The 12,500-nt window shown below is 51.0% G+C and overlaps 1 protein-coding gene and 1 long non-coding RNA gene across 6 annotated transcripts in view; both read right to left on the reverse strand.

Annotated features, from left to right (window-relative positions):
- LOC135111749 (uncharacterized) overlaps positions 1-12,500 on the reverse strand; it is a 198,460-nt gene that overhangs the window by 101,924 nt on the left and 84,036 nt on the right. For all 5 annotated transcript variants that reach the window (XR_010273898.1, XR_010273897.1, XR_010273895.1 and 2 more), the window contains exon 3: positions 11,776-11,833. This is a non-coding gene — a long non-coding RNA (uncharacterized LOC135111749). The remainder of the gene's footprint in view (positions 1-11,775; positions 11,834-12,500) is intronic.
- On the reverse strand, positions 286-1,993 carry LOC135111747 (zinc finger protein Gfi-1b-like). The gene is made up of 2 exons (XM_064025435.1): positions 1,735-1,993; positions 286-1,633 (listed from the first exon to the last, which is right to left on the reverse strand). The coding sequence occupies exons 1-2, from the start codon at positions 1,859-1,861 to the stop codon at positions 606-608; spliced, it is 1,155 nt and encodes a 384-aa protein (XP_063881505.1). The 5' UTR covers positions 1,862-1,993; the 3' UTR covers positions 286-605.

Below are 12,500 nucleotides of genomic sequence, written 5' to 3' on the forward strand. Positions count from 1 at the left end.
GGAGGAGGAGGAGGAGGAGGAAGAGGAGGAGGAGGAGGAGGAGGAGGAATAGTTATGTACTCAGCCATGGTTAAGAAGAAAAGGTCCTAATCCCTGTTTTCTTTCTCCCTATTTATTCCTTTCCTCAGTGCTGCCTTCTCTTCCCTCCTTTGTCTGGCGTCTGTTTCGCCATCACTGGAAGGCAAGCCGTCGCCGCGCCCCGCCGCCCTACTCCTCCCCGCCGCGGCCTGGGCGTTGGCGGGGCGCGGGGCCACGACACGCGGGTTGGGATCAAGCAGTACAAGGTTAGGGCTTTTCCTCTTTTATTTATGCAAAATATTTCTCTCCTAGACGCCAGGCGTGAACTTAAGGCTACGGGTGCCCCTGATGCGAGGCGCCGCGAGATGACGCGGATTTGGGGGGTTGGGTATAGGAACGCGGGGAGGCACTGCTCTGCGGCACTGGTGTCTTTCAGGGCCAGGCGGCGTGCCAGGCACTCAGCTGGCCCAGTGGTGACGTGAGCAACATCCCCTGCCTCACTCACCACACGTACACACACACACACACACACACACACACACACACACACACACACACACACACACCACAACACCTACACGCCGCCCTCACCGCACGCCGCCGCCCTTCCCTTGGTGGTCGGCGATGCGAGAGATTTCGTTCTTGTTGTGGTCCACGAGGCGCGCCGCCACCTCCTCCAGGCACCGCCGCCTGCTGTACACCGTCAGGTCCAGCGCCTTCTCTTCCGCCGCCTCCGCCGTGTCCCCCGCCATCACGAACAGCACATCCGGCTCCTCCTGGTCTCCGCTGCCTGGCAGGGGCGGCGGCGCGTCGGGCGGCGGCACGGGGAACAGCTGCAGCTCGGGGACAAGGGCACGGTGGCGCGCCGGGGAGGGGTAGGGCGACAGCCACTCCCTCAGGTCAAGGGTCCTGAGAGGCGAGGCGCACAGGGAGGGCGGCGGCGAGGCAGCGGAGGACGCGGGCGGGACGGGGACGACGTCGTGGGCGTGCTGAGCCTTGTGCACGGCGAGCGTGCGCGCCTGGCAGAAGCCCTTGCCGCACGCCTCGCACTTGAAGGGCTTCTCCTTGCTGTGGATGTACTTGTGGTCGCGGAGGTGGTCCTGCCTCCTGAAGGCCTTGCCGCAGATGTCGCAGGGGAAGGGCCGCTCGTCCGTGTGGGTCCGCTCGTGGATCAGCAGGTTGTAGCTCTTGGTGAACTCCCGCTGACAGTACTTGCAGATGTACCGCTTCTTGGGTCTGCTGAGGCGACCCCCGGGAGTCAGCAGCAGCCGGTTGAGGGCCAGCTCGCCCGCGCCCAGCGCCGCCCACGGCAGCTGGCCCAAGGGGTTGCAGCCCTGCAGCAGCCCCGCCACCCGGGGGTCCATCCCCAGGGGCGACGGCAGCGGCTTGGCCGCGCTGCCCGCAGACTGCAGCAGCGGCAGCGACCGTAGTAAATGGAAGGCGGGGGTGCCGGGCAGACGGCTGATGAAGTGGGAGTCGGGGCTTGGTGGCAAGAGCGTGGGCGGCTGGTGGGCGAGCGGGGAGGCATCAGCAGGCCCCGGGGAGGGGGAAGACAGAGGCGGGGACGCCATAGGCGGGGACCACTTGGCCTCGCGGCGGTCGAGGGTGAGGGCGCCTGCGGGTGGAGGGAAGTGTCACAAGGGACAGGAGTGTAAGGGAATCATGCAGCAGTGAGGCGCCTGCAGCACCTGCCTGACGAGGCCGCCAGCCACTCACCGCGCGAGGGATTGCCGCTCTCCGTGGCACTGTTATCCTTAGTCTCGGTTGGCACTGGCGTCCCCATGGCGCTGAGTCGGCGCGGCACGAGGGGCGGGCGTCCGGCCGCGAGGGTGTCCGCCTTCATACTGAACTAGACACCGCAGGGGGAGAGAACGAGGCTCCGCTCCCGTGTGTGTGTGTGTGTGTGTGTGTGTGTGTGTGTGTGTGTGTGTGTGTGTGTGTGTGTGTGTGTGTGTGTGTGTCGGCGGGCAGGAGATGGACTACTGCAGCCTCCAGCCGCCGCCCTCAGTAAATCTTGGCGCGGCGCGTGACTCCCATGATGCTCCGCGCCGAAATTTACTCTGCATTACCATTTTCTCACGTGACGCTCCAAACATTCTCTCTCTCTCTCTCTCTCTCTCTCTCTCTCTCTCTCTCTCTCTCTCTCTCTCTCTCTCTCTCTCGTTGCATGCCTTCCTGCCGTGATGTCCTCTCTACCTCTCTCCATGCATCCTTCCCTTCCCCACCCTGCCCCTCCCCCCTCTCCCCTGGCCGTGTCCGTGCAGCATCGTACACCTGCCGCCGCCACGCAGTACCTGTCTGAGGTGTGTGGCACGTGACGTCACAGGGCGGGCGCCGCTGATTGGCTGGCGCTGCCCCGGGGTCAACACGCTCTTCACGCTTCTCAGACCAACTCAATAACACTTGTGCGTTATGTGGCGCGTCGTGCTGCGGCGTACGGATAACTCACGGTGCTGATGATTGAGGCCCGGATAACTGATGGTACGGATAACTGAAGGTACGGATGACTAAAGATACGGTTAACTGAAAGTAATAATGAGAGACTGTTCGGATATCTGAAGGTACGGATGACACGTCGTTTGGACAAGATGCTATTAAGATCATGGGCAGTCCGAAAAACGCTAACTTCCGGATAACAGAACGTCCGGATAAGAGCCTGTACCCCACACATACACACACACACACACACACACACACACACACACACACACACACACACACACACAATAAATCAATACATAAATATACTGATAAACAAACAAATAAAAAAAATGAAAATAAGAATAAAAAAAATAATAATAAGCAAACAACTAATTAAACAAACAAAAAAAACAATAACAAAGGATCGCAAAGGATACCACACAATGACACACTCCTACATCCTTCCTGACCTCCTTAGCGTGACTAGCCGCCGTGAAGGACCAGATGGGGAGTAACCGTCCACTACTCCCAGGTGCCGCCTTGGTGGGGGGGGGCAATGGGACACTACCAACACAGGGGAGAGTGATGGCCTTCCTGCTTCCCTGACTGGGCTCGTGGTGTGGGAGGTGGTGGAGAAAAGGCTGCAGAAGAAGAGAAGAAGGGGAAGAGGAGGAGGAAGTAGTAGTAATGGGAGTGGTATTAATGGTAGTAGTAGTAGTAGTAGTAGTAGTAGTAGTAGTAGTAGTAGTAGTAGTAGTAGTAGTAGTAGTAGTAGTAGTAGTAGTAGTAGTAGTTGTTGTTGTTGTTGTTGTTGTTGTTGTTATAGAAGTGGAAGAGGAAGAAGTAGCATAAGAGGAAGAAGAAGGGGAGGAGGAGGAGGAATACAAAGGAATACAAAGGAAGACCAAACAGTAACAGACCTTGGAGTTCTTTCTAAGCTGTCTGGGTAACTATTTTACTCTAACTATTAGTGGGAGGGACAGGAGGAGGAGGAGGAGGAGGAGGAGGAGGAGGAAGAATAAAAAGAATAATAAGAATAATAAGAATAATAATAAGAGTTTGTTTATGAAGGTGATGGTTGCATTTTCTTGCCTGAGTTCCCTCGCTGTCTTTCCCAGTCATCTGTTCCACTTGTATCCACAGAGGACTAGATATGTTAACCTAACCTAATGTAACTTACCATAATCTATCTTAATCAGACCAAATAACGAACCTAACCAAACATAACAAAACTCGACCTACACTAACCAAAGAAAATTTAACCAAACCAAACCAAACTTAAACAAACCCACCCAAACCTAACCTAACCTAATCTAACCAAACCAAACCTAAACTAATTCAACCAAACCAAATCTAACTTAACCTAACTAAATCCAACACTGACTTTCCCTAGCGGCTCCCTGCTGTAAGACTGACCTGGAGGAAGCTGTGGGCAGGACGGGGCAATGGGGAAGACAGCGGGGCGAGGTGGAACGGGGCGGGGCGAGGTGGGGACGACCCGGCGTGACTAGCTGCCGTAAGGGACCCGATGCCCACGACCCGGGACGACCAGCTGACAGTTTCAATATGGAGAGTCTTTGTTGGGCAACGCGGGAGAGGCAGGGAGAGGCAGGGAGAGGCAGGGAGAGGGAGGAGGAGGGGTGGAGGACGAGTGGATGGGATGAAGTAAGTAGTAGGTAAGGAGGGGGTAGTGTTTGGGGGTTGTGAGGGGGTAGCCAAGCCGGGTCGTCTTGCTCCTTCTCTCAGGTGGTCGTCGGGTTCCGCCTCCCTGACCTCCACCTCCACCTCCACCTCCACCTGTACCTGCCCCTCCACTCCACCGCCCCCACCTGCCCCGCTGCCGCCACCACTCACTGTGCGCTCTCTCGTGACCCGGACAAAGGAACTGACAGACACACACACACACACACACACACACACACACACACACACACACACACACACACACACAGGGAGTAATAAGAATATCAGTCTAATAATAACCAAACGCCCCGACCACTTCCACTAGCGCCGCTCTTCAGTTCGAATAAACACGCCCAGAGAGGAGCCACAAGGAGCCAGACCCCCTGACGCGGCGCCCACCACTGCTAGGAGCCGCCGCCAGGTATTTGGATTGCCCAACGGCTCCACGTCGGTCCGCCTGGTAGCGCCCGTCAAGAATTTCCGAGGAAGGGAACGGGAGAAGACGCAAGAAGGAAACCGGAGTTCACGTCACTTTCCATGGAGAGATTCTTATCCACATCCTCCTCCTTCTTACACTCCACCAGTTCCTCTTTTTTTGTGTGTGGAAGGTGATTTTTTTTTCCTTTTTTTCTGGTCTTTCTCGTCATGCTCAAACTCCTGGATGGCTGACTGGCTGGATGGATGGATGGCTAGCTGTATGGCTGGCTGGCTGGCTGGATGGGTGGATGGATGGCTGGATGACTGTTTCGCTGGCTGGCTGGCTGGATGGATGGCTGACTGGCTGACTGACTGACTGGATGGATGGAGAGAAAACTGACTGGCTGATGGACTGGCTGATTGTTTGGGTGGATGAATGACTGAATGACTAACTGATAGCTGATTGGCTGGATGGCTGGCTGAATGGCTGAATGGGTGCCTAACTGAATGACTGGACGGATGGCTGACTGACTAGCTAAATGACAGACTAACTGGATGACTGAATGACTGACTAGCTGGCTGGATAGTTGGTCAAGGGATGCATAAAGACAAGAGAGAAACAGATAGGGAGAAACAAAAAGAGCTGGAAACACACAAAAAAAGGGCTGGAGCGTGTGACTTCGTTCCAAGCGCCAGTAAAGAGCAAGGCAACGGAGACAGACATTCATGAGCGTGGGAGCTGCCATGTTCTCCTCCTCCTCCTCCTCCTCCTGGGTAAAAGTCACACGCAGGAGGAAAAACAGAGATGAGTGATAATACGATCCTGACCGACGTGGAGGAGGATGAGGAGGAGGAGGAGGAGGAGGAGGAGGAGGAGGAGGAGGAGGAGGAGGAGGAGGAGGAGGAGGAGGAAGTTGGGGCACAGGTGTCATACTGCTCACGCTCGTTCTCTCGTGTGTGTGTGTGTGTGTGTGTGTGTGTGTGTGTGTGATGAAGGGTGACTGAGGCGTCGTGAGTGGCTGGAAGAGGAGGAGGAGGAGGAGGAGGAGGAGGAGGAGGAGGAGGAGGAGGAGGAGGAGGAGGAGGAGGAGGAGGAGGAGGAGGAGGAGGAGGAGGAGGAGGAGGAGGAGGAGGAAGAGGAGGAGGAGGAGGAGGAGGGGGAAGGAGGAGGAGGAGGAGGATATATGGGGGAATGTTAGCAATAAGAATGAGAGAGAGAGAGAGAGAGAGAGAGAGAGAGAGAGAGAGAGAGAGAGAGAGAGAGAGAGAGAGAGAGAGAGAGAGAGAGAGAGAGAGAGAGAGAGAGAGAGAGAGAGAGAGAGAGAGAGAGAGAGAGAGAGAGAGAGAGAGAGAGAGAGAGAAATGGCACTATACCCCCATCACCATCCCATCCCCAACACACAACCCCCAACAAGTGGAGATCCAACGGGACCTTTACCCCTCCCCCCAACCCCCTCTCCCTTACAGCATTTCCGGCTCGATGCACTAGACCGCCAAGGTGAAGGGAGGGGGGGCAGGCAGGTGGGGGAGCGGCACTCACTCACGATCCCCTCCTGCTCTGTCCACGCCCACGCCACGTCAGGGTGTGTCTGGGGGCGTGGGAACGGGGCTGAGGGCGTGGGTGTGGCTTTGATGTGGGTTGGGGTGGATAGGTGGGGTGAGTAGGTGGGGGTGAGTGTGTCTGGGTGTGGGCGTGAGGTGAACTTTGAAGTGAGTGATTGAAGTGAGTGGGTTATGAGAGTGTGGTGAGGCCAGGTGAGAGTGTGGTGAGGCCAGGTGAGAGTGAGGTGAGGGGCAGGTGAGTGAGTGAGGGGCAGGTAAGTGCATGGTGAGTAGCAGGTGAGGGGCAGGTGAGTGAGTGGTGAGGGGTAGGTGAAGACAGGTGAGGGCAGGTAAAGGTACACAGGACTTTAATAATAGTACACACAGAGCAAAGGTGTGCGTGATAAGGCTGCACATATTGATAATAATGTACACAAATTACTGCTACTACTACTACTACTACTACTACTACTACTACTACTACTACTACTACTACTACTATTGCGGCTGGTCAAGTGAGAAAAATCGGCGTGGAAGCGAACGTGTGAATGAATAAGTAAGCAAGCAAGTGAGTGAGTGAGTGAGTGAGTGAGTGAGTGAGTGAGTGAGTGAGTGAGTGAGTGAATGAGTGAGTGAGAGCGGTCCGTGACTCAAACCTTACCTGCCCAGCCTCCTCTTTCCCCCGGCGACCGTGGGAACACCGCACGCACGCACACACACACACACACACACACACACACACACACACACACACACACTCACGAACGCTGCCGGCCACGCGACCTCGGGTGTTGCAAGTAGCGCCCGACACCCGACACCCGACCAGAAGACCCGACAAACAAGCGTTACCAGAGAGAGAGAGAGAGAGAGAGAGAGAGAGAGAGAGAGAGAGAGAGAGAGAGAGAGAGAGAGAGAAAGAACGCTAATTAACTCCCCTTTACTTTCACTCCATCGGGAATTCTGACAGAAAAAAATAAATAAATAACTTATACAATTTTATCCTTTCCTTTCCTTTTCATTATCTTTCCTTCCTTCCCTTCACTTTCCTCCCTTTATTCCTTTCCATCTCTTTACCTCCTACCTTTCTCCTCCTCTTCCTTAACCCTTTCCTCTTTCAGTACCTCCATCTCAATACCATCTACTGTACATCTCCCTATCCTCCTCCACCATTCCTCCTCCTCCTCCTCCTCTTCCTCCTCCTTCAGTATCTTCTCTACACTACCTACACCTCCCCATCCATCTATCCACCGGCGCCGTCCCTCCCCAGCACCTCCTCATCTCCCCAGGGGCACTAATGAAGGGAATGGAAGGCTGAGGGACGCGCGGCACTTTCATGGTGAGACAATTTACTCCCTCACCCTTCCCCGTCACACACAAACACACACACACACACACACACACACACACACACACACACACACACACACACACACACACACACACGTGAATAATCTCAGTTAACCATGTACGGCAGACGCTCATAGTCCCGCAGGCGTTCATTAGTATACAAACACACACACACACACACACACACACACACACACACACACACACACACACACACACACACACACACACACACACAGACACACACACATACAGACAAACAAGGAAGTTATGCACGTTTACATGTACTAAGGCGTTTGAGAGAGAGAGAGAGAGAGAGAGAGAGAGAGAGAGAGAGAGAGAGAGAGAGAGAGAGAGAGAGAGAGAGAGAGAGAGAAATGTCATCCACGCTCATAAACTCAATAATTTTTCACATTCCTTATTAACCACATTTCAGTACGTCACATCCACCTCCTCCTCCTCCTCCTCCTCCTCCTCCTCCTCCTCCTCCCCCAGGGCATCAGTCGGGCAGAAATAATGACCCCGTGTGCCTATGGTCCGTCTCCTTGTTATTACACTTAGGGAGAACACCACGGGGGCAGGAGAGAGAGAGCTGGACACCGTGGGAACTCCTCTCCTCTCCTCCTCCTCCTCCTCCTCCTCTTCTATGTAAATGGTCGGAAAAGATTAGCCAGCCTTCGTTCCTTGCTCTTTCCAGCCCCGGTTCTCTCTCTCTCTCTCTCTCTCTCTCTCTCTCTCTCTCTCTCTCTCTCTCTCTCTCTCTCTCTCTCTCTCTCTCTCTCTCTCTCTCTCTCTGTCTACCCTCGTCCTTTCATTCTTCCTATCTTCCTACTCACCTTCTATTCCACCTCCTCCACTCCGTCTCTTCTCCTCCTCCTCCTCCTCCTCCTCCTCCTCCTCCTCCTCCTCCTCCTCCTCCTCCTCTCAGTCTTCCGAAAGTGGCATGATTCTTGAAGTCTAGAGGTAGTTTTGACCTTATGACCTCGAAGCGTGCCACAGGGCCAATACTCTCTCTCTCTCTCTCTCTCTCTCTCTCTCTCTCTCTCTCTCTCTCTCTCTCTCTCTCTCTGGCGAACACGATACAAGAAAACAGATTAAGAAGTTTATCACGTTCTTGTTTTTTTCTTTTTTTTTCATGATTAAAGTAAAAAAGTTAAGGAAGTTAGGTACTCAAAGGGGTAAGTGAGTAATTAGAGCTGTCAATGAGTAAAGTAAATAAAGTACGAGTAAGTGATTTTTTAGGTGTGATTTTAGTTGCAACGTCTAATTCCTTCCCTTTTTTTTTTTTTTCTTCCTTCTGTCCGTTCCTTCTTCCTATTTACGTCCCATCATCTCTTCCTTACTTGGTTTTTCCTTTCCTCTTCTTCCACTTCATTCCTTCCATCATCCCCTCCCTTCTTCCTTCTCCTATTCGTCTCTTCAAATTTCCTTCTTTCTTTCATCTTTCTGTCCATTCACCCATCCTCCTTCCCCCTTCCTCCTTCCCTCCTATCAACTCATTTCTCCTATCTCGTTCCTTTCTTCCTCCTCCTCTCTCTTCTCTCCATCCAATCATCTTTCCCTCCTTCCTTCCCTTCTATCATAATCATACTCTTCTCCTTCCTCTCTCCTTCCATCCCTCCTTCCTCTCTCCTTCTCTCCATCCACCTATCCTTTCTTCCTTACTTCTTATCATCACCTTATTTCCCTCTTCCTTCCTCCTCCTCCTTCTATCCATGCACCTATCCTTTCTACCCTCCCTTCCATCATCATTTCTTCCTTTCCTCTTATCCATCCTCCCATTCTCTCATAGCTCCTTCCTTCCCCCTTCTATTCATCCATCCATCTTTTCCTCCTCCTATAACCTAACCTAAGAGAAGGAAGGGCGCACGGGACACAAGGCAGGTAGGGCCAGGTAAGGGCAGGTGAGGGCAGAGGTCTTCAAGCACAGGTGAGCAGAAGGCCAGGTGAGGCTAGCCAGGTAAAAGTGTTGCTTCCCACGCCTCGCCTTAATCACCTGACGACACCTGCGACGGGGCTACCTCTCCTGCAGGGACGCCGGCAGGAGGAGGAGGAGGAGGAGGAGGAGGAGGAGGAGGAGGAGGAGGATGTGGTGGTGGTGGTGGTAATGAATAGTGTAGTGCCTGCTGTCAGTCACTCACGCCTGTCTCTCTCTCTCTCTCTCTCTCTCTCTCTCTCTCTCTCTCTCTCTCTCTCTCTCTCTCTCTCTCTCTTGATACCTTCAGATGTGCGATAAAACGTGGTACTGTACCGAAGAGAGAGAGAGAGAGAGAGAGAGAGAGAGAGAGAGAGAGAGAGAGAGAGAGAGAGAGAGAGAGAGAGAGACTCATAACCATTTCGTACCTGAGTGAAAGAAAGTGCCTTGCCTCCCTCCCCTTCATTTAGTACCAACCTCCTCCTCCTCCTCCTCCTCCTCCTCCTCCTCCTCCTCCTCCTCCTCCTCCTCCTCCTTCTCCTCCTCTTCCTCCTCCTGCCCCACCTATCACCCGTAATTAAGGTATTGTGATTATGAGTCGTTTAACATGATCTATTGCTAAACTTACCTGTCCGTGAGGGGAGAGAGGAAGAGAGTGAGAGAGAGGGAGAGAGAGAGGGGGAGGAGGGAGATTGGGAAGTAGAGAGATACTCGTAGATAGACAAAGAGAAAGTGGAAGGAGAAAAGGGAGTGAAAATAAATGAGAGTTAAAGAGAGAGTAGATAGAGGCGAGGAAGAGGAAGGGAATGGGAAAAGAGAAAAAGAGGAGGAGGAATGTGAGAGGAATTGAAAAGGGAGATAGGAGACGAAGGAGAGAGAGGGGTGAGATATGGAGAGATGCGGGAGAGAAATGGAAGATTTTTCTTATTTCTTGTGTCTAGTTTTTTTTTCTTGTTTCTTTTTATTCCCTCTTTTCTCTTCCTTAGCTTATATTCGCTTGACTCACCCTAACTTTGTCAAACCAAACCAAACATAAAATAACCTAATCTAACAAAACTAAATAAAAATGTAACCTAACCAAACCAAATCTAACCAAACCAAACCTAACCCAACTCAAACTAACCTAACCAAACCAAACCCCAGCAAACCAAACCTAACCTAACTTAACTAAACCTAACCTAACCAAACCAGACCTAACCTAACCTAACCCAACCTAACCAAACCTAACCCAACTCAAACTAACCTAACCAAACCAAACCCCAGCAAACCTAACCTAACCTAACCTAACCAAACCAGACCTAACCTAACCTAACCCAACCTAACCAAACCTAACCCAACTCAAACTAACCTAACCAAACCAAACCCCAGCAAACCTAACCTAACCTAACCTAACCTAACCTAACCTAACCTAAACCTAACCTAACTTAACTAAACCTAACCTAACCAAACCAGACCTAACCTAACCTAACCCAACCTAACCAAACCTAACCCAACTCAAACTAACCTAACCAAACCAAACCCCAGCAAACCTAACCTAACCTAACCTAACCAAACCAGACCTAACCTAACCTAACCCAACCTAACCAAACCTAACCCAACTCAAACTAACCTAACCAAACCAAACCCCAGCAAACCAAACCTAACCTAACTTAACCAAACCTAACCTAACCCAACCCAAATCAAACCTAACCTAACGAGGAAGGCTTATAGGATAGAAGGGACCTGAAGGAAGAGGAGTTTAAAAAAAAAATAAAAAAGGAAAGAAGAGGCCGTCCTTGGCACCCTCACGCTTTCCTTGTTTGCCTCGGCTTCTGAACGCGTGTGTTTACATTTCCTGCTGCTTATCACGCCACGTCCCGTTTTTTGTGACTCTTCAATTCGTTTTCTGTCACTCGTTTGCAGGGTAGGCTTAGATATTTTTATTTATTTATTTATGTAGTTATTTAATATATTTTTTGAAAGCAGGAAAAGTGAAGGAAGGTTGGTTAATTTTACGTGGAGAGAAGGGAAGGGAAGGGAAGGGAAGGAAGGGAAGGGAAGGGAAGGGAAGGGAAGGAATGGGAATGGAAGAAAAAGGAAGAGAAGAGGAGGGAAGGAGAGGGAAGGAATGGGAATAGAAATGGGAGAGAAAGGAAAAGAAGAGAAGGGAAAGGGAGGGAAGAGAAGGAGAGGAAAGGAATGGTAAGGGAAAGTGAAGGAAAGGAAAAGAAAGGAAGGAAAGGGAAGGGAAGGAAAGGAAAGAAAAAAAGAAGGGAAGGAGAGGGAACGGAAAGGGAGAGAGGGGGGAAGATGAAGGAACAGGAAAGAGGAGGGAAGAGAGAGAGAGAGAGAGAGAGAGAGAGAGAGAGAGAGAGAGAGAGAGAGAGAGAGAGAGAGAGAGAGAGAGAGAGAGAGAGAGAGAGAGAGAGAGCGCAACAGGTGTCTAAACTCACGTTTTCTGTTCCACTCCGTTTTCTTTCAACTGTCCGTCACTTTCTCCCTTTCTCTAATCTGTAAAGAAAACGAGAGAGAGAGAGAGAGAGAGAGAGAGAGAGAGAGAGAGAGAGAGAGAGAGAGAGAGAGAGAGAGAGAGACTATGAATAACAACAGAAAACAAAATAATAATACTGATATAAGTAATAATAATAAGAAAATAACATTAATAATAATAATAATAATATAATAATAATAATAATAATAATAATAATAATGATAATAATAATAATAATACACAAGTACAGGAAATAAAAAAACAAGAATAAATGCACAAGATAAAGAAAAAATAAATAAGTTGGGAAGAATAATTGAGTAAACAAACAAAAATAGAAACATATATAAAAAACAACTAAATAAACAAAACAAAGCAAACAAACAAACAAACAAATAAGCACAAAACACCCATGAATCAAGAGCACAGTTCCGCCAAACAACCAAACAAGGAAAACAAACAATAAACAAGTAAACAGACGGATAAATAAACAAACTTGAGACACGGCCAATTGAATTTGAAGAGTACTGGAGGAGGAGGAGGAGGAGGAGGAGGAGGAGGAGAAGGAGGAGGAGGAGGAGGAGGAGGAGGAGGAGGAGGAGGAGGAGGAGGAGGAGGAGGAGGAGGAGGAAGAGAAGGAAAGATAACAGAAGGAAAGGGATGTGAGACAGGGACGAACAAGAGAGAGAG

The sequence above is a fragment of the Scylla paramamosain genome, chromosome 22 (assembly GCF_035594125.1).
Source record: "Scylla paramamosain isolate STU-SP2022 chromosome 22, ASM3559412v1, whole genome shotgun sequence".
Classification (NCBI taxonomy): Eukaryota; Metazoa; Arthropoda; class Malacostraca; order Decapoda; family Portunidae; genus Scylla; species Scylla paramamosain.